Consider the following 18,484-nt stretch of genomic DNA (forward strand, 5'->3'; position numbering starts at 1 on the left):
CCAATACTTTGGCCACCTGATGCAAAGAACTGATTCATTGGAAAAGATCCTGATACTGGGAAAGATTGAAGGCGGGAGCAGAAGGGGATGACAGAGGATCAGATGGTTGGATGGCATCACCGACTTGATGGACATGAGTTTGAGCAAGCTCCAGGAGTTGGTGATGGACAGGGAAGCCTGGTCTACTATAGTTCATGGGGTTGCAAAGAGTTGGACATGACTGAGCAACTGAATTGAAAACAACACAGTAAAGCAATTATACTCCAATTAAAAAAAAAAAAAAGTATGTACTGTATATCTCTAGCCCAGAAAAGATCAAAACTTGAAATTGGAAGTCCAATTTCTAACTGAATGCATATCGCCCTCATACCACATGTGCTGTGTGCTAAGTCGCTTCAGTCATGCCCAAATCTTTGTGACCCCATGGACTGTAGCCCAACAGTCTCCTCTATCCATAGGGTTCTCCAGACAAGAATACTGGAGTGGGTTGCCATTCTCTTCTCCAGGGGATCTTTCCGACTCAGGGATCGAACCCATGTGTCCTGCATTGCACGTGGATTCTTTACCACTGAGCCACCAGGGAAGCCCTGGGAAGTCAAAAGATCATAGTCCAAATCATCGTGAAGTTGGGAACCGTCTGTATGTCACTGACCAAAACCAGGTGAGACTAACCTCTGGTGAGAAAAGTCAGGCTCATGGTTATCCTGGGGGAGGGTTATAGGTGGTTGAATAGCATCACCCCCAAACTCATGTCCATCTGGAATCTCCGAGTGTGATCTTATCTGGAAAGCAGAGTCTTTGCTGATGTAATTAGTTAAGATGAGATCAAACTGGACTAGAGTGGGCCCTAGGTCAGTGACTGGTGTCCTTCAAAGAAGATCACGTGAACACACAGGCACGAGGGAGAAGGTGATGTGAGGGTTGAGACAGAAGATCAGAATGTGGCCAAGGATTGCTGGCAACCACGAAGCTAGAAGAGGGGGTGAAACAGACTCTCTCTCTCTGCACCCTGGGAAGGAACCAACCTGGCTGACACCTTGTTCCAAAGGTCTGACCTCCAGAAACTGAGAAAATACAGTTCTGTTACTTTCAGCCACCCAGTTTGTGGTCATTCGTTATCCCAGGCCTGGGAAGCTAACCAGGTAGTGACTGGGAAAGGGCCCGAGGAGGGGGGCGGGCGGTGCTTCTGGGGTGCTTTGTGACATGTTTATTCACCTCAGCAGATTCAGGCTGGAAAATCCAAGATGCTCTTCCCTGTGGTGTGTGCCTCTCCCTGTACAGACGGAATACTCCAACACAAGCGGGAATAATAAGCAGCAAGCACTCAACCCCTTATCGGAAACCAGATTTGGAGTGGGACAGGGGCGGGACAAAAGTTCAGGACTGACCTTTGCTGTGCCGCTCTTCAGGGGCTCCACTGGCTGGAGTCGGGGTGGGGGGCACCCGCATCTCATCCTGGGTCAGGGTTTGCGGCCTCTGCTTGCTCTTGGCGGCTTCAACAGCCTTGAGTTTTCTGGCATGTTTGTGGCCTTTGTAATGTGCTTCGGCCTGGTTCTGGGGAGGGGAGAGTCTGGGGTCACCATTCATTTGCTGCATCTACCTGCCCCATCCATGAGCTGGCACGTAGGGGGCAGGTCAGAGGGAGGCAGGGCTCCAGCCACACAGGGAGCAAATCCTTGCCATTGTTGTTATCATTATAGCACGTATGTGGGCCCAAGGGTTACAGAATGCATTCTCGTATGTGAACGCCCAGGCAAACCGCCACTGCCTTCCAATTCTGCCTCAACGCCTCTTTAGCTGTGCATCTTTGGGCAAGTCACTTCACCTTTCTGAGCCTCAGTTTCCTGACTCATAAGCTTTGGTATGATAATACTGATATCACAGAGTTGTGAGAATGAAAATGAGAACATGAATGACAAGTGAAAGCGAAAGTGTTAGTTGCTCAGTTGTATCCAACTCTTTGCGACCCTATGGACTATACCCTGCCAGGCTTCTCTGTCCGTGGGATCCTCCAGGCAAGAATATTGGAGTGGGTTGCCATTCCCTTCTCCAGGGGATCTTTCCAACCCAGGGATGAATGACAAGGGCCTAGTACAGAGAATAAGTGCTCAGTGAATATTAGTTACTAGGTTTATAAATGCACGAGTGAGAAAACAGAGCAGTCCCCATGCTTTAGGGAACATACACTCCGGATCATTCATCCTTCTGTACGTGTTTTTTAACAAATAGCTCCTGAGCATTTGCTATTTGCCAGGCACTGTGTTGGGCCTGGCATGAAAAATATATGGTTTCTTTATCAGAATGAGTCTCATTTTGATAAATGAGTCTCAATTTGATAAATGAAACTCATTCTGATAAAGAAACCATATATTTTTCATCTCTCTGTCCATCACTTGCATGACTCACGTAACCTGAAAGCCTGGAAGGAACCCCCAAACCTGGCCTGTCCACTGGGGATTCCTGCTTGTTGCTCCCCAAAGTAGGAAAGAAGGCCCTGTGGCCCCTCCTTAGGCTCTTTCACAAGAGCAGGTCTGCCAACAGCATCTCCCCAAACTGCAGAAGTTGCCTGGACAGAAGGCAAACGTTCCCTTGGAGGCCAGAATGAGGCTTCCCTACTCTCTAGGGGCAGGCCCTGCTAGGAAGTATGTGGACTGTGGGGTCAGCCAGGCCTGGGTTCAAATCCCAGCTCTGCTAATTACCAGCTGTGTGACCTCAGGCAAGTCACTTAACCTCTCTGAAGCTCAGTTTCCTCATCTGAAAAATGAGGCTGAGGATGGGACCTCGAACCATCTCACAGATGTATCATGAGAACCAATTAAGAGGATGGGCACAAACAGATTCTGTAAACTCTCAGGTGTGTTAAGAACTCAGCCCCGAACCAGAACTGATGGTGGCCCCAGGGACCCAGAGTAAGGAAGGGCAGCCTGCTCTCATCAGAAGGTTCCAGAACACAGGAGAGAGGCATAGGGGGAGGAAAACAGAATCCTAGGGGGATGGGCTGGGAAGGGGCACAGGAATCTGGAGAGAGGAGAGGATAGTATGGATAAAGGGCCAGGGGCGGCTCTTCCTCAACGAAGGACAGAAAATACAGACCACAGTCCCTTTGCCACCCCTATTCCTCCAGGCAGGAAAGACCTGGAAGCCAAGGGTCCAGCCCGCTCCCTGCCCAGCGCCCCCCAAGCCTGTTTCCACAACTCCCTCTCACCGCTGAGTTGAATCTCAGGTGACAGATGTTACAGGAAATGAAGAGCTTCTTCTTCAGGGGAGAGGGAACCCCAAATGTGTGGCTGATGACAGCTTTCTGGACCGGGTCCATCTGTGGAGGGGTGGGAGGGCATAGTAACTGTGGGGTCAGCTAAGTAAGGTGGGAGGGCAGTGCCAATTGTCCAAAACTAAAGTCTATGGACGAGGGCAGTGGTCAGCCCATAGGAAGAAATTTCTCATGTCTGTGGATATTAAACACTGGAAAAGAAAAGCCTCTTCCCTGGCTGACTTTCTTAGACGGCCTAGGCTTGTGCTTGGAGGCAGGGGGATGGCATGTGACTTTTGTGATCTTGAGAAACCATGGCCTGGTGATCACACTGACTTCCCTTGCTGCCCCTCTGGTCTCTTTTTTTCCTCATTCATGAGAATTACATCTACGTGTGCAGAGTTGGGGGCAGGGAGAAGCGGAGAAGGGAATTTGGAATTTCCTCCCCCATAACCCAGCCTTGTGCTGCGCTTGTGGGCTGGGGGAGATAAAGCTTATCGTATCAGCTTTGCCGCTGTCACAGGGCCTGAGAGTGAGAGCCACGGCCCGGGGCAGTGGGGGACCAGGCTGGGGGCAGGGAGCAGGGTTAGCAGATGGAAGCCAGAGGGTTCCCTGAAGAGTAGGGCATTTCCCTGGAATATGAATTTGTATTTTTTTTCTTTTCCTTGTTTTAAATAATTTCTGTTTCTTCTATCAAACCAAGCCTTTATGTTCCCTTTTCTCAAGGGCTGGGTTGTTGTGTCAAAAGCAGAAGTCGTTGGGGGCTTGCTTGTCAAGAGGAACTTTCCAAACCTTCCTGAGAGAGGAGAACACAGGCTTTGAGAGAAGAGCATGGTTTCAGAAACTTCCCTGAGACCAGAAAGAGGTTCTAACCCTCACAGCACCCAGGGCCAGGGGCTGAGGTAGGTGGGTGGCGGGGCGGGACAGGATTTCAGGGGAGAGTGGCCTGCAGGGCCCCCAGTGATGAGAACAACTGCAGATTGACCCCCTCATGGGGACCATGTGCCTGAACAATGAGCATGTCAGCAAGTGACAGTGGGGACTGAAAACCAGAGGACCCCCCCCAATTGTCTCGGGCTCCTTAGGCTCTTTGTACAAGTCTGGAGGGCGGGAAGGAAGGGGCTCCCAAGGGTGATTAGATAGACTTTCCCACCATCTTTTCAGGATGGGGTGAGGCTCATCAATGATTACATTTGATTTTTCAGAAAATTTTTAAAAGGGGTCATATACCTTATAGCTCATATAGTGAAGTAAATTTCATATTTACACACATACATGGAAATACTAGTACACAGACTAGTAGGCAGACACACAGCCCATAAACTTACAGGTAGTTACAAATCACAGAAACAAGCAGAAAGATACACACTCACCTGCACACCAATGGCACACATTCACAAACTTACAATCATCCAAACCATAGGAAAACATACACGCGGAGGCCAGGCACACACCAAACACATACACAGTAGACACAAAAAAACTCAGATACCCAGGCATATACACTACATAAAGACAACTGCACAGGCATAAAGAGTTCACAAGCACACGTGCACAAACTCACACCCATAAATACACACAAAGTCCTACAGAGACAAACTAAAACGGAAAGGCACACAGACATACACAGATCATCCACAGATGCCCCTTTATGAAAGCTCGATGAAACCTGCAGCTCACAGGCCCTCCGGGCTCAGCACCAGTTGCTAGGGGACAGGACAGTAGCATCCTGGATATTCTGGCCTAAGGAGGAGCTGGGCCCCATTTGGGGAGCACCTGGTCACTCGGGGGGATGTTGCTCCTGGTTGGACCCAGCTTCTAAGAGCCGGCCCCTGGGAGCCCACCTTCCCAGCCCACCCCCATGCTGGGTTGCACTCCCCCCACCCGCCCGCCCAGCCCGTACCGTGCTGAAGTTGGGGAAGAGACTGAGCGGGGTGGCGCCATTGAAGTGGAAGGTGAGCAAGTGCTTGAAGTCCAGCGGGGGCTGCAGAGGCCTGGCGGGCAGGGCCAGGGAGGCCAGCAGCGGGCTGGGGGCTCCGGAGGCCGGGCCTGCTGCAGGAGGAAGAAGGGCAGGGTCTGAAACAGGGAGTCACAGGGCTCGCTCCTCCCTCCACAGCCAGAACAAAAGAGGTTGATGGGCTTCTTGGCTGTGGAGCCAGGGCAGAAACTCTCATCTCCACAAAGCAGCGCTGGCTAAGCCCAGGGTGATTACAGCCCATCTCTGCGCCTCTCCCCTGCACCACTGGGGAAGTGGAAGCAGAGGGTCCACAGTTCCAGGCTCCCAGCCCAGAAGGATGACCACCACCCCCCCGCCGCAGGGGCAGCATTATGGCCCCAGTGAACCCCAGAGGGGAGTCGGGGCGGGCCCCTGACACACACACCACCATGGAGACTGCACGATGCACTGGGTTTCCACTTTATTGCAAATTAAACCCAAACCTAGGAGACTTGGAATGGCCAGCCCCCTCCCCTCTCACTAACTACTCCCCTCCAGATCCCCCACAACATTCACAGCAAGGGCTGACAGAGGGGATAGGAAACCCCCCAGAATCTGAAGGGATGTATTCCCCAACTCCGGTGAGGCCCCAACTGCTCTCCACTGGAGACAAAAGCCCTCCAACACCCCTGGGTCAGGCCTGAGGCTGGTCCTTGGGGTCAACCAGTCCAGCACTGTGGTTTATACACTCTTTGGTCTTAAAGGTCTGAGGCAGGGGCCTGGGTTCAATCCCTGGTCAGGGAACTAAAATCTCAGCACTGCCAAAAAAAAAAAAAGAGAGAGAGAGATCTGAGGCAAGGGCAGGGGAAGGTTAGGAACTTGGAGAACAACCAGACTTTGAGGAAGAAAAAAATTAGAAATAAATTCAGCCCATTTGGGACTTTTTTGAACCCTGTTGTTGCAAAACCAAAAGAAGTCCTTTTCAGTTTTGTGTGTTAACACGAGGGAGGCTAGGATAGATTTATTTCACATTGATAAATATGTATGTCTGTGTGTGTGCGCTAAGTCGCTTCAGTCTAGTCCGACTCTTTGCCACCCTATGGACTGTTGACTCCCAGGCTCCTCTGTCCATGGGATTTTCCAGGCAAGAATACTGGAGTGGATGTCTACATATAGCCAAGTACAGAAAAGTCTCAGGCAGCCTGTTGGTGGAGAGGGCACCTCTTACTTCCCTTGAGCTTTTTCACAGAGAGGGTGCTCTGATGTGCGTTAAAAACAAAGACAGTCATTTTTCCCCCAGTCGTATCTGAAGAGAAGACGTGTTGCTAGGAGCAGGGCTAACAGTCAAGGACCCAGTCTCCTGACCTTCAACCCCTCAACTGAGGAGGCTCTGTCTTCCTCCTTCCAACCAAGACCCCTCAGCTTTTCTAGAGAGAAAACTTGAGTGGAGTTCCGAGGGAACAGGGTGAACTACTCCCCGCAGAACCGGAAAGGTCAGGAGTGATATTTAGGGTGCCCGAGACCCTAGCACCTCTGCCCACGGGCCCAAGCCCCCCTCGCACCCCCGACCCAGCCCCTCCTCCACATCCCACTGAGCCGGGTTAGTACTCAGCGTGGAGCCGAGGAAGCCCGGGGAAGGTGGGTGGGAGGCCACAGTTAGGAGGTAAGCTTGCTAGGTCAAGTCTGGCTTGGCCCTTAGCGAGTCCAGGGCCCCAGACCGGCTGGACAGGGGAGAGGAGGCCGCTCTCAGGTGAGCTGCGAGCCCAGGAGGCCCTCGCCCCACCCGCTCTCTAGGAACTCCACCGCCAGCGCGAAGTCAAACTCGTGCAGCGGCGGCCCATCTACCGCGATCTTCACCACGGGGCCGCCCCGCCCTTCCCCCGCCCCGCCTGGCCCCCACCACCGCAGCTCCCGGCTGCGGCCGACCTTGTCCAGGAGGCCGGCGCCCGCAGGCAGCGCCAAGGCCAGTGCGGCCAGGGCGGCGAAGTCGGGGAAGAGCTCGTGCAGTTCTGAGCGCGCGCACGCCAGCTTGGTGCACAGGGCCCGCGGGCCCAGCCGCCCCAGGCTGCACACCACGCGCTTGAAGAGCGCGAAGTCGCCCAGCGCCCTCTGGCGCACCACAGCGGGGGCGAAGGCGCGCAGCAGGACGCGGAGTGCCCCCTCGCCGTGAGCGCCCAGCTCCTCTGGGGCCTGCGGGTAGCGGCGGGGGTCGAAGATGGCCGCGAAGGCGGCCACGGCGTCCAGCGAGGGCCCGGGGTAAGAGTCCCGCAGCCCCCTCCGCATGGAGTCCAGGAAGGCTCCCCGCAGTCGCTCCAAGCCCTGGACCGCAGCTTCAGAGTAGCCCACCAGCTCCACACCGCGGTAGGTGCAGCGGCCACAGCCCAGATCGGCACTAGAGGATGTCAGTTCCTGCAGGAAGCCCTGGAGGCGCGCCCCACCTGAACTGCACTGTGCGTGGAGGGAGGCTGTAGCTGCCATCACCAGAGGCTGCAGCAAGGCCAAATCCGGCTCTTCTGGCTGCAGGACAAGGGCCAGCTTCTGCACGGAGGGCAGAACGTCCAGCAGGAGGTGGGTGAAGGCCACGAAGGTGAACTGGCGCAGGGCGAGGGCCAGCGCCCTTGTGGTAGGCGAGGCTGGGGCAGAGGCCTCCAGTGTGAGCACCAGGCAAGGCCAAGCCTCAGCCACAGCTTCCACCACAGGCAGCAGGGAGGCCCAGGGCACTGGCCGTGGTCCTGCCAAGTCAATAGCTGCAAGGTCCAGTGCCGCCCTGAGTTCAGGGACCACGTGAGAACTGGGGCCACCATGCAGGCGAAATAGGGCATCCAGTACACTTTCATATTCACCTAGGTAGGCAGGGGGCTTGGGGTCTGTCCGGCCAGGGAGGCAGTGTAGCTCCGTGAGCAGTGGGCAGGCGGCCTGGAGCTGCGGGCGCACGCTCCCCAGGCGGTCACTGGGGAGGCTTGAGCTGAGCCAGGCCAGCTTGGATGCAGACACGCCAAAAGCCTGCAGGATGTCCAGGACTTGGCCAGCGGTGGCCTTGCCTTCCTGTAGCTCCACACTGCCCAGAAAGGTGGTGGCAGGCTGGCCATCGCAGGGGGACACTGAAGTGACAAACAAGGCCAGACGGTGGGACTCAGGCCAGTCCCTGGTCTCGTCCAACACCAGGCCCACATACGGGGATGCCTTCAGGCGCTGACGGGCCTCTGCGTGCAAGACACTGGCGATGGCCACCTGGGACAGCCAGGGAGAGAAAAAGGGAAGACAGGGTTAGGCTACTCCTGAGAAGGGGAGGCAGACAGGACGGGGTGAAAGAGCACAGGCCTGGGGTTGGACAGTCTTAGGGACTAATCCTAGCTTTGTCACTTACTGGCTGCATGACCTTGGGCAAGTCATTTGACCTCTCTGTTCATCTCTTAGTTGCCTTGAGGCTAATGCCTGCCCCCAATCTCCTTAAAAGGTTGTTATGACTTACCAATTTTTTTTTTTACTCACGCCACACTGCTTCTGTGATCTAGTTCCCCAACCAGGGATTGAACCCAGGCCCTCAGCAGTGAAAGCTTGGAGTCTTAATCACAGGACCTCCAGAAATTCCCATTCATGTAATCTTTTGTTGTTATGTTTATAAATGTGAAAGTGCTTTAGGAATCCTAAGGATTCTAAAGCATCTGTTTGTTTTTCTACAGCATCGCCCCAGTCAGCCTTATTCTTGGGGGTCTCCCTCTGCTCTGCTGCTCTGGGATTAACTGATAGGTTGACTGCCCACAGGTTAAACAGGGCCCCAGCTGTGTGCTGTTTGTCTCTCATCTCTCGGTAGGATGAGATCCAACCTCTTCACCCCCATACCAGCCCCAGGACTCATAAAGCCAATACCTAGGACAGAGCTACATAAGTGTGCATGTCCCCAGCGGCCATGTGGGTGATACTGAGTTTCAAGAGGACGGGGGATAAACCAATGGGAATGGGGAAGCCCATGCCCTGCTCTCCAACTCCAGAACTTCATGCCCTGACTGCACAGGACCTAGTTTTTCAGCAGAAGTCAGAAGTCCACATTTTTATATGGAATGTCTTTTTTTTTTTTTTTAAAACTTGGAGACTAATTTAAGTCTTTCAAAAACACTGTGAAAACTACCAAAACATGCCTGTGAGCCAATCAAGCCCCCAGGCCACCAGTTTGCAACCTCTGGCCTAGGTAGTGAGCCAAGCACCCCTGACCCCCCAAGGACAGAGCCTGGTCCAGCCTCTTCACTGTTAGGCGCCCTGCAGCTGGCCCAGGGCCTGGCACCTAGTATGCCCTCAGTGCAGGCTCTGATGGGTGAAGGTGTGAATGAACTGCTTTGGCCTCTTCCCCGGGGACCTGGCATGCTGGTGCCATGCCCAGATGGCTCCGTGTCCTCCCTCCTCAATCCCTCCCCCACACCCCTGGCTGCCACCCACCTGCATGTCCCTCACCCTCCTGGGGCTGTAGTAATCGCCGTGATCCATGCCCAGCAGCGCCTGGCACAGGTTGAATCTCTGCAGCTCGAGCAGGGCAGAGCAGCGGTCGTCAGGCACTTCCTCCTTGGCCATGCAGTACACTGTGGTCAGCACGGCCACTTTAGCCGGGTCTGCTTCCACCTTGACACCCCTGGAGCTGAGGGCGGTGGCCAGGCCTGGGCAGGCTCCTCTGCCCTCAGCCTGGCCCTCAAAAGAGGGCTGGCCCCGGTTGGCAGCCAGAGCCTGGCGGTGGGCCCCCGAGGTCACGTGGCGCAGCAGGGCGTGGCGCTGGAAGTTGTCGGTGCCCACGGTGAAGGCATTCTCCGCTTTGCCATGCTTGTTCCGCACCAGGGCCTGGCGGCACTCAAGGCAGAACATCAGCTTCCGCTCGTAGTCAAAGTCCAGCCAGGTGAACTCCTCTTTCCAGTGCTCGTTGAAGTAACGCTTGCACTTCTTGTTGGAGTTGGAAGCCTCTCCAGCTGGTTTCTTCCCTGGGGGCACCATTCCTCCTCTGGGGGGCAGGGCACCCCCAGCCCCTGCCCAAATGCTCTTGCCCCCCAGCCTCCCCCGCACACCGAAGCACCTCCCTTGACAGGGGGAGTTTGTAGGGAGGCACGAGGTGGGCAGCCCTCCAGGCTAAAGGGGACCATTCATCTAACTTAGCCAGGAAAGTTTACTTCCGCTCCGCTGGTGGGAGACTGGAGGTGAAAGAAACAAAGGAGAGGTGTTAGGAGTCCACTGGGGGTCACGCTGCCCACAGACACTCCCCAACCAAGGTGTGGTTTGGACCCAATGGGGAAGGGCTACTGGGAGTGGGCCATAGAGTGTTATCCAAAGTGGGTTGAGGTATGAGGGGTCCCAGCTCGCCAGCAAGGGTCTCCCTCCATCCAGGACAAGGCATCAGTTGCTTTGACTGCTGAAGCATGTCAGAACTCAGAGCTGGAAAGACTGGCACCACCTACGCAATTTTATAAGTGTGGGGACTGAGTCCTGGAGACCAACAGTGGTTCTCAGGGCTCATGAATAGCTCGTGACTGAATCCTGACACCTTGCCCAAAGGATAACTGGTGTCTCCAGAAGGAAGTTAACAGCTAGCTGTGCTCCCAGAGCCACGGGACTGAGAAACAGGATTGGTTTTCTCTGGAGCTTCATTCCCTAAGACACCCATGGATACACTCACACACACATCAGTAGTGCGGTTCTAGGAAGGGTAGCCCAGACGTGAGGTGAGGGCTGGGTCCCAGACTGAAGGCAGTCAGCTGGTTGCCCCTACCTCCCTCACTCTACCACCACCACCGGTGCTAGATGAGAATGAGCAGTTCAGTCCCAGAAGGCCACGCCAAATGATGGCCAAGACCTGCCACCTCTGCTTCCTAATTCTCTCTCACACCTGCCCCTCCTCTCTGGGTTTACTGATGACAACAGCAGTCACCACCGTTTACTGAATGTGAACTGAGTCAGGCCCTGTGCTAAGGGTTGTGATGACACCATTAGGAGACCAAGATTACTCTTGCAAGTATAACCCTCACTTTGGACAGGAGGAAACTGAAGCTCAGGGACTTTCAGGGACTTGCCCAAGGTTTGCCAAGCAGTAAGTGGCTGAGGTGGAATTATTGGGTTGGCCCCAAAGTTCATTTGGAGTTTCCCCCCATAACATCTTGGGCTTTCCTGATAGCTCAGTTGGTAAAGAATCCACCTGCAATACAGGAGACCCCAGTTCGATTCCTAGGTCAGGAAGATCCACTGGAGGAGGGATAGGCTACCCACTCTAGTATTCTTGGACTTCCCTTGTGGCTCAGCTGGTAAAGAATCCGCCTGCAATGCAGGAGACCTGGGTTCAATCCCCAGGTTGGGAAGATCCCCTGGAGAAGGGAAAGGCTACCCATCCCAGTAGTCTGGCCTGGAGAATTCCATGGACTGTATAGTCCATGGGGTCACAAAGAGTCGGACATGACTGAATGACTTTCAGTTTCCCATAACATCTTACAGAAAAACCCGAATGAACTTTTTGGTTAGTGCAATAGAACTCGAGTCCTCCTGACCCCACAGGCCACACTGAGACCCTGGCCTTCACCGTCTCATCTGGATTATGCAGCGGCCTCCGCCTCTGCAGTGGTTCTCCCACTCATACCTCATGAAACAGCCAGAGAGCAAGGCCACATACAGATCTCACTATGTCCCTCCCTTGTGTCCACGTCTTCAGTGGTGTCCCACTGCCTAAGTCTACATACCTCGCCACGAGCCAGAGAGGCCCCCCTAACCTCTAGACACCTCCAGACCTTCCTCACTTCTGTCTGCTCAGCTAATCCAAAGGCTTACTGTGACCCACACGCATTACTGTTACGTTTGCCCCTGCCTCCACCCCCCATGCCTGGAACTCCCTTGTTCCCTGGCTGTTTGCCATTCATTCCTGGAGAGCAGCTCCAGCATCCCTTCTGCCACCTGATTCGCCCCCCAACTGGGGTTGGTACCTGTCCTCTTTGTTGTTTAGTTGCTAAGTTGTGTCCGACTCTTTTGTGACTCTATGGACTGTAGTCCACCAGGCTCCTCTGTCCATGGGATTCTCCAGGCAAGAATACTGGAGTGGGTTGCCATTTCCTTCTCCAGTGGATATTCCCGACCCAGGGATCAAACCCGCATCTCCTGCATTAGGAGATGGATTCTTTACCACTGAGCCACCAGGGAAGCCGCACCTGTCCTCTCATCACCCGTAATTCCCCGTGAACCAGTCTTCATAACACAACACAGTGAACACAGGGATCCTCTATGTAACTCTGCACTTGGTTCCTGAAAGGCCAAAATCACATTTATTCATATATTATTTCTATACCTCTAGGTTCTTATGCATGCAGATGGCTCTCAGCAGAAGTTGATTGCTTGAAAGAATGAAAGGATTTATTTTGAATGTATGAAACAACTTGTTTCTGAGACCATTGGTTTAACTGATTCTAAACTCTGAGAAAGCAGTGACTGTCTTGCCCACCTGATATTATTCCCAGAACTCTGTGTAGAACCTGGCACTTAGTGGGTGGGTACATTAAGGGTTGCTGCTGCTGCTGCTGCTAAGTCACTTCAGTCATGTCCAACTCTGTGCAACCCCATAGACGGCAGCCCACCAGGCTCCCCGGTCCCTGGGATTCTCCAGGCAAGAACACTGGAGTGGATTGCCATTTCCTTCTCCGATGCATGAAAGTGAAAAGTGAAAGTGAAGTTGCTCAGTCGTGTCCAGCTCTTCACGACCCCATGGACTGTAGCCCACCAGGCTCCTCCGTCCATGGGATTTTCCAGGCAAGAGTACTAGAGTGGGGTGCCATTGCCTTCTCTGACAATAAGAGTAGATGGGTAGAATTCCAGGGGGAACCCATTCAGTATAAGGAGAAACACTCCATGTTGCCCGAAGTGGGTGAACCCTGCTGGTCCTCTTTCCCTGGATTGTAGGGGGGCAATTGGTACTGCTCATCACACCCTCCTGAAACACACTTTTCTCTGACCTTCCAGGATCCCACATCCCCTGGATTTTATTGCTTTCATCAACCACTCCTTTGATGTTATCTCATCCTTTTTTTCCCAATCTCAGACCATCCAAAGAGTCAGAACCGTTTCTGAAGGACACTCCTCTGGGCACCACACCTCTCTACCCAACTGCCTTCCTGGCTTTTCTAGACAGATCTCTCCTGCATCTGTCCCTACAACATCTGCTCCCCTCCCAGGCTCCCTCACTCAGAAAACGGCCCATTCTCCCACCCATGTGCTCTGGCTAGAAACCTGCCTGTCCAACCCCCACTCTCTTCCGCATTAGGACCTCATCCAGCCATAGGTTCTATTGAGCCCACCTCCTTGATCTACCTCTAACTCCTCCCTCCTCTCCATGCCACTGCCACCATCCTTGTCCAGGCCATCATCCTCTCTTGCTTGGACTATGGCAGTTGATTCCTGATGGCACTCTGGGTCTCCACTCTTACCCTGCTCTTGGGTCAGAAACTCTCAGTACCAGAGGGGGCTCTTAAAAATATACCACTTAAAATCCTCTCACTATTGTGACTTCCCTGTGGTCCAATGGTTAGCGTGCATGCATGCTAAGTCGCTTCAGTTGTGTTCAACTCTTTGCAACCCTATCGACCGTAGCCTGCCAGGCTCTTCTGTCCAAGGGATTCTCCAGGCAAAAACACTGGAGTGGGTTGCCATGCCCTCCTCCAAGGGACCTTTCTGACCTAGGGATCGAACCTGCATCTCATGTCTCTTGCATTGGCAGGCAGGTGCTTTACCACTAGCCCCATCTGGGAAACCCCAGTGGTTAAGACTCTGTGCTTCAAATGCAGGGAATGCAGGTTCGATCCCTGTTCCAGGAACTAAGATCCCACATCCCAAAGAAAAAACCAAACAAACAACCCCCTCTACTGCCCATTGCTCTGAGGCCAGCACCAGAATCCCTTTCTAGGTGTGCCAAATGCTCAGGCATTACTGACCTCCCTAGGGGACACTTGTGCCTCCCTCCCCTTCCAGATACACTGGTCTTTACTCAGAGTGCCAGAGTCCCATCCCCAGGACCTCTGCACATGCTGTGCTTTTTCCCAGAATGTTCCCACTCTCCCTCCCAACACTTCACCTGTTCTATTTCCCCCTCTGTCGTAGCATCATGGCCACTCTTCAGGGGAGGCTTCGCTAATAATCCTCTCCCAGCAAGTCCCTTATTCTCTGTCACTAGCCCCTGTTCTTTCCAACACGCTCCCCAAAGTTTATAAATCTGCTTATTTCTGTGCAATTTCTATTGCTTGCACTCTTGCTGTCCACCCACCCATTCCCTCCCATAAATTCCCTGAGGGCAGGAAAGGTAATTCACTTGTTCCTGTCTGGACCTCAGAGAAGGGAACCATGCCTGGCACCCAGCAGGTGCTCCAGCAAATTTGAGAAGTAAACAGATAAGGAAGCACGAGCTCTCCAGCAGAGAGAGTGATGGAGTGGGCCCCTGGGCACCTGTTGGGTAGCTAAAATAGCTACCTTGGACATCCTTTTCTCCTAGATCCCATGCTGCTTCTGTGGCCTTATCCAGTCCACCACCCAAAGGATCTCAGAATGGGGAGGAGGTACAAAGCCAAGGTAACATCCTTCTGGAAGTTTGTCAGGGCCTTTCCTGTACCTAGAAGCTATCCCATTCTGCAGAGGGATAAAACTACCATGAGACCTAGGATGTTCTTGAGACAAGAACCAAAGAGTAGGGAGAAAGGAGAACTGGGAAGATGAAAATTCTGAAACTGCACTGTCCAATAAGGTAGCCACTAGCCACACGTGGTGGTTTAAAATTAATCAGAATTTTAAATCTAAAAATTCAGTTCCTCAGTCACACTAGTCATATTTCAACCTCTTGATAATCACGTGTGGCTAGTGCCTATCTTATTAGATGGCCCAGACAGAGAACATATACACATCCCAGAAAGTTCTATTGAATAGCGCTATTCCAAGAGATCCTGGCAAAAGCCATTGACATTCCCCCACCTCAGTGGGACTCTTTGCCTGCTTCCTGAGGGAACCGGGCTGGGTGGGGCAGGATGTAAATAAGACTGACTATGTGACCAAGGCTAACCAGGAGGGTGTACCTGTTGCAGACCCAGGTGGCCTCACCCCTCTCCACACCCTGGCCAGCTGGATGGGGGCCCATGGGGTGATGACGTGTTGGCCGGCGGACCCCACTCCATCCTTGTACGAAAGCCTCAAACTGAGTGTTCATCTGGCTCTAGCATGGGGGGCCCCAGTCCCCTGCTTAGGCTTCTTTGGGTCCCTTCCTTTCGGGATCCCACTAGAAAGAGTTCCCGCTTCAGGCAGGGTAGGGGCGGGTGTCCCCTCTCCCACCCCGCAGGCAGCCAGGTGAGGTCGGGGCTCTCTGCACACCCTTGCCCAACCTCCCCGGGCCGGGTTGCCGAGGGGTAGGGAACTTCCTCTGGGGGGCGCGCGGTGGAGGAGCCCTCCGATGGGTGCCGCCCGCCCGGTGCCAACTCGCCCGCAGGGCCTCCAGCCCCCGTCGCCGCCCCCTGCCCGGAGGCTCCGGGAGGGGGCGCCCCGCCCACCGGGACTCACGGAGACTCGGGAGCCACCATCTTGCTCGGTGGACGCTCTGGCCGCGGTCTCCTTGGGCTCCACTGAGCGACAGCAGCCACTAGCGGTAACCGGGGCGAAGAGGCGCCAGCGGCGGCGGGAGCCGGGGTCGCCGGCAGGGCGGCGGCGCCGGGGGGGCTCGGCCGCGGCTCCCACCGGCCTCCGCTCGGACTCGCGGCGCGCACTTGGCCAGCTGTCACTCTCTCACCCTCCCCGCGGCGCGCGCTGCAGCAGGAGCGACTCGGGTTAGACCGCAGGAAGGATGCTCCCCGCCAGTGGGAGTCATTCATTCATCACAAGTATCCGTGGGCGCCTAGAGGAGCTCACTGGTGAGAGCCAAACAGGTGGATCGCTAGGGAGGCTATACTCTGGCAAGGGCTCTCAGAGTGATGAACAAAATGCTTTGGGATCACAGGGGAGCAGGCTGTCAGCTGAAAAGATTACCAGCCTGGAACAGCAATGAAGTTTCACAAAAGGGTCAGTGAGGTTTTACCAGGGAAAGGGCATTCCAGCAGCCGGAATGGCAGAGCCCTAGGGAAACCATCAAGAAGTTCAAAGTTCAGTGCAGGTTCTCAACGCTCTAGATAAGGGCTTCCCTGATAGCTCAGTTGGTGAAGAATCTGCCTGCAATGCAGGAGACCTGGGTTCTATCCCTGGGTTGGGATGATCCTTTGGAGAAGGGAAAGGCTACCCACTCCAGTATTCTGGCCTGGAGAATACCATGGACTGTATAGTCCATGGGATCTCAAAGAGTCGGACACAACTGAGAAACTTTCACTCACTCACTCAGAACAGAGGTGTGGAAGCTCTACAGTGAATGCTGTGGATTTTGATCTTCTAGTCTTCCTAGGGAAATCTCAGGAGGTGGGTGAGCTGGGAAAGATCGTGGGGCATCTTAGTTCCCCAACCAGGGATTGAACCCAGTCCCTCAGCAGTGAAAGGGAAGAGTCCTAACCAGGGAAAATGGAAGTGAAAGTGTTAGTTGCTCAGTCCTGTTTGACATTTTTTGCAACCCCATGGACTGTAGCCCACCAGGCCCCTCTGTCCATGGAACTTTCCAGGCAAGAATACTGAAGTGGGTGGCCATTCCCTTCTCCAGGGGATCTTCTTGATCCAGGAATTGAAGCCAAGTCTCCTGCATTGCAGGCAGATTCTTTACCATCAGGGAATTCCCAGGAAATCAATGTTTTAATCTAATGATCCAACGAGTTACTTGTAAGAGGGATGACAGAAATGGGGTGGGTGGGAGGAGGGACCTCTTCCTAGAACTTTCAGATGTCCAGGAGACCCTCTCCGCTGTGTGGGTTCCATGCAGGAAGGTGGGGTTGTGGCACCCCCTTCCTCCCAGACCTGGAGGCCTGCAGGGGAGCTTCAGAGCTGAACTCTGGGGCCTTGGCAGCCCAGCACTTAGCCTCATTTTCCTCACCTGTGAAGTGGGAGTTACAGCTGGTGAGGAGGAACGGGCAGAACAGGAATGGGTCTGAGGACCAAATGCGGTGCTGGGTGTGGAGGCCATTTGCAGAGGAGGTGCCAGGGCACTTGGTGACCCAGTCACCCAGTCAGCACAGAGTCACCCGGAAATACCTTCCAGCCCCCGCACAACTGGGTACACTACTCTCCCACTCAAGGCCTAGGGCACACGTTGAGGTCAGGGCCTCTCAGGCTGGGAACTCCCCCCAACCCCCTTCACACCATGCTGCTCTCTGCCGCCCACTTTCTGCCTCTGACATTCACTGTGCACCCTGGCACCCAGGGCCACCGGGATGACGCATATATCATGGGACATGCACACACATGTGTTGCCGCTTGGCTTGTGGGTACACTCAGACAAAGGGAGACACCCCTGTTCCAGGATGGTCCCACACAGCCTGACAGATCTAGAATTCTGCACCCCCAAAATGGCCAGGTGTGTGCTGGAGGGTCTTGGTTAGCATCTTTTAAGAGTAAACATTTTTATTTTGTTTATTATTATTTTTGCCCCACAGCCCTGTTTGTGGGATCTTAGTTCCCCGACCAGGGATTGAACCACCCTTGGCAGTGAGAGCTCAGAGTCTTAACCACTGGGTCCCTAGGGAATTCCCTAAGTTAGCATCTTGCAACAGAACAGTCACCCTGGCTAAGTGTCTCAGAGCAGCCCCTCCTCCCCGCCTCCATGGCCAGGGGTCCACAGCTGGGACCCAGGACTCGCTGGATGCTGCCTCAAGAGGCTGAACTGTTGCTCTGATCAAACTGGAACAAACCAGACTGAGTGATGGAGAAAAGACCACCCACAGGGGTCCAACTGAGACTGGGACAGGGGAGCAGAGCAGGTGTCTCATGAAATAACATCACCCTGCCTACCACCCAAGGGAGCCAGAATCTGGGGAAACTCTGTCCTGCTGCTTTGCCATCACTGGGAAAGAATCACACGAAAGAGCACAGGGACACACACCCTGAGGCCCACAGGCATCCACACAGAGAGTGACAGGGACAGACACCAAAGAACACACTCACACACGTATCCCCATGGTGAGACGGTCTGTGCACACTGATGTGTGCACACATGGAGGTCGTACCCACAGCAGACAGACAGGCCTGCTGGCCAAGGGGCGGGCACAGAGGCCATGCACAGGCACGCACGTACACACAGACAGGCACGAGCAACAAAGACACACTCAGATCATGTACACCCAGAGGGACAGACACACGAGGACACACAGTCCCCTACAGATGCACGTACAGACAATAATAAAACA

At 54.1% G+C, this 18,484-nt stretch overlaps 1 protein-coding gene across 9 annotated transcripts in view; it reads right to left on the reverse strand.

Moving 5' to 3' along the window:
* The window catches only part of LOC113877090 (transmembrane protein C17orf113), a 58,855-nt gene that overhangs the window by 6,436 nt on the left and 33,935 nt on the right, over positions 1-18,484 (reverse strand). For 4 of the 9 annotated variants that reach the window (XM_027516861.1, XM_027516864.1, XM_027516859.1 and 1 more), the window contains 3 exons: positions 5,154-5,302; positions 3,206-3,316; positions 1,389-1,554 (listed from right to left, as the gene is read on the reverse strand). In XM_027516861.1, the coding sequence (XP_027372662.1) occupies positions 1,389-1,554; positions 3,206-3,316; positions 5,154-5,302 (426 nt within the window). Of the gene's footprint in view, positions 1-1,388; positions 1,555-3,205; positions 3,317-5,153; positions 5,303-5,650; positions 8,418-9,620; positions 10,358-15,731; positions 15,843-18,484 lie in introns of those variants that run through there. The other 5 variants (XM_027516860.1, XM_027516863.1, XM_027516857.1 and 2 more) reach the window with 3 other exon arrangements.

The sequence above is a fragment of the Bos indicus x Bos taurus genome, chromosome 19, assembly GCF_003369695.1.
Source record: "Bos indicus x Bos taurus breed Angus x Brahman F1 hybrid chromosome 19, Bos_hybrid_MaternalHap_v2.0, whole genome shotgun sequence".
Classification (NCBI taxonomy): Eukaryota; Metazoa; Chordata; class Mammalia; order Artiodactyla; family Bovidae; genus Bos; species Bos indicus x Bos taurus.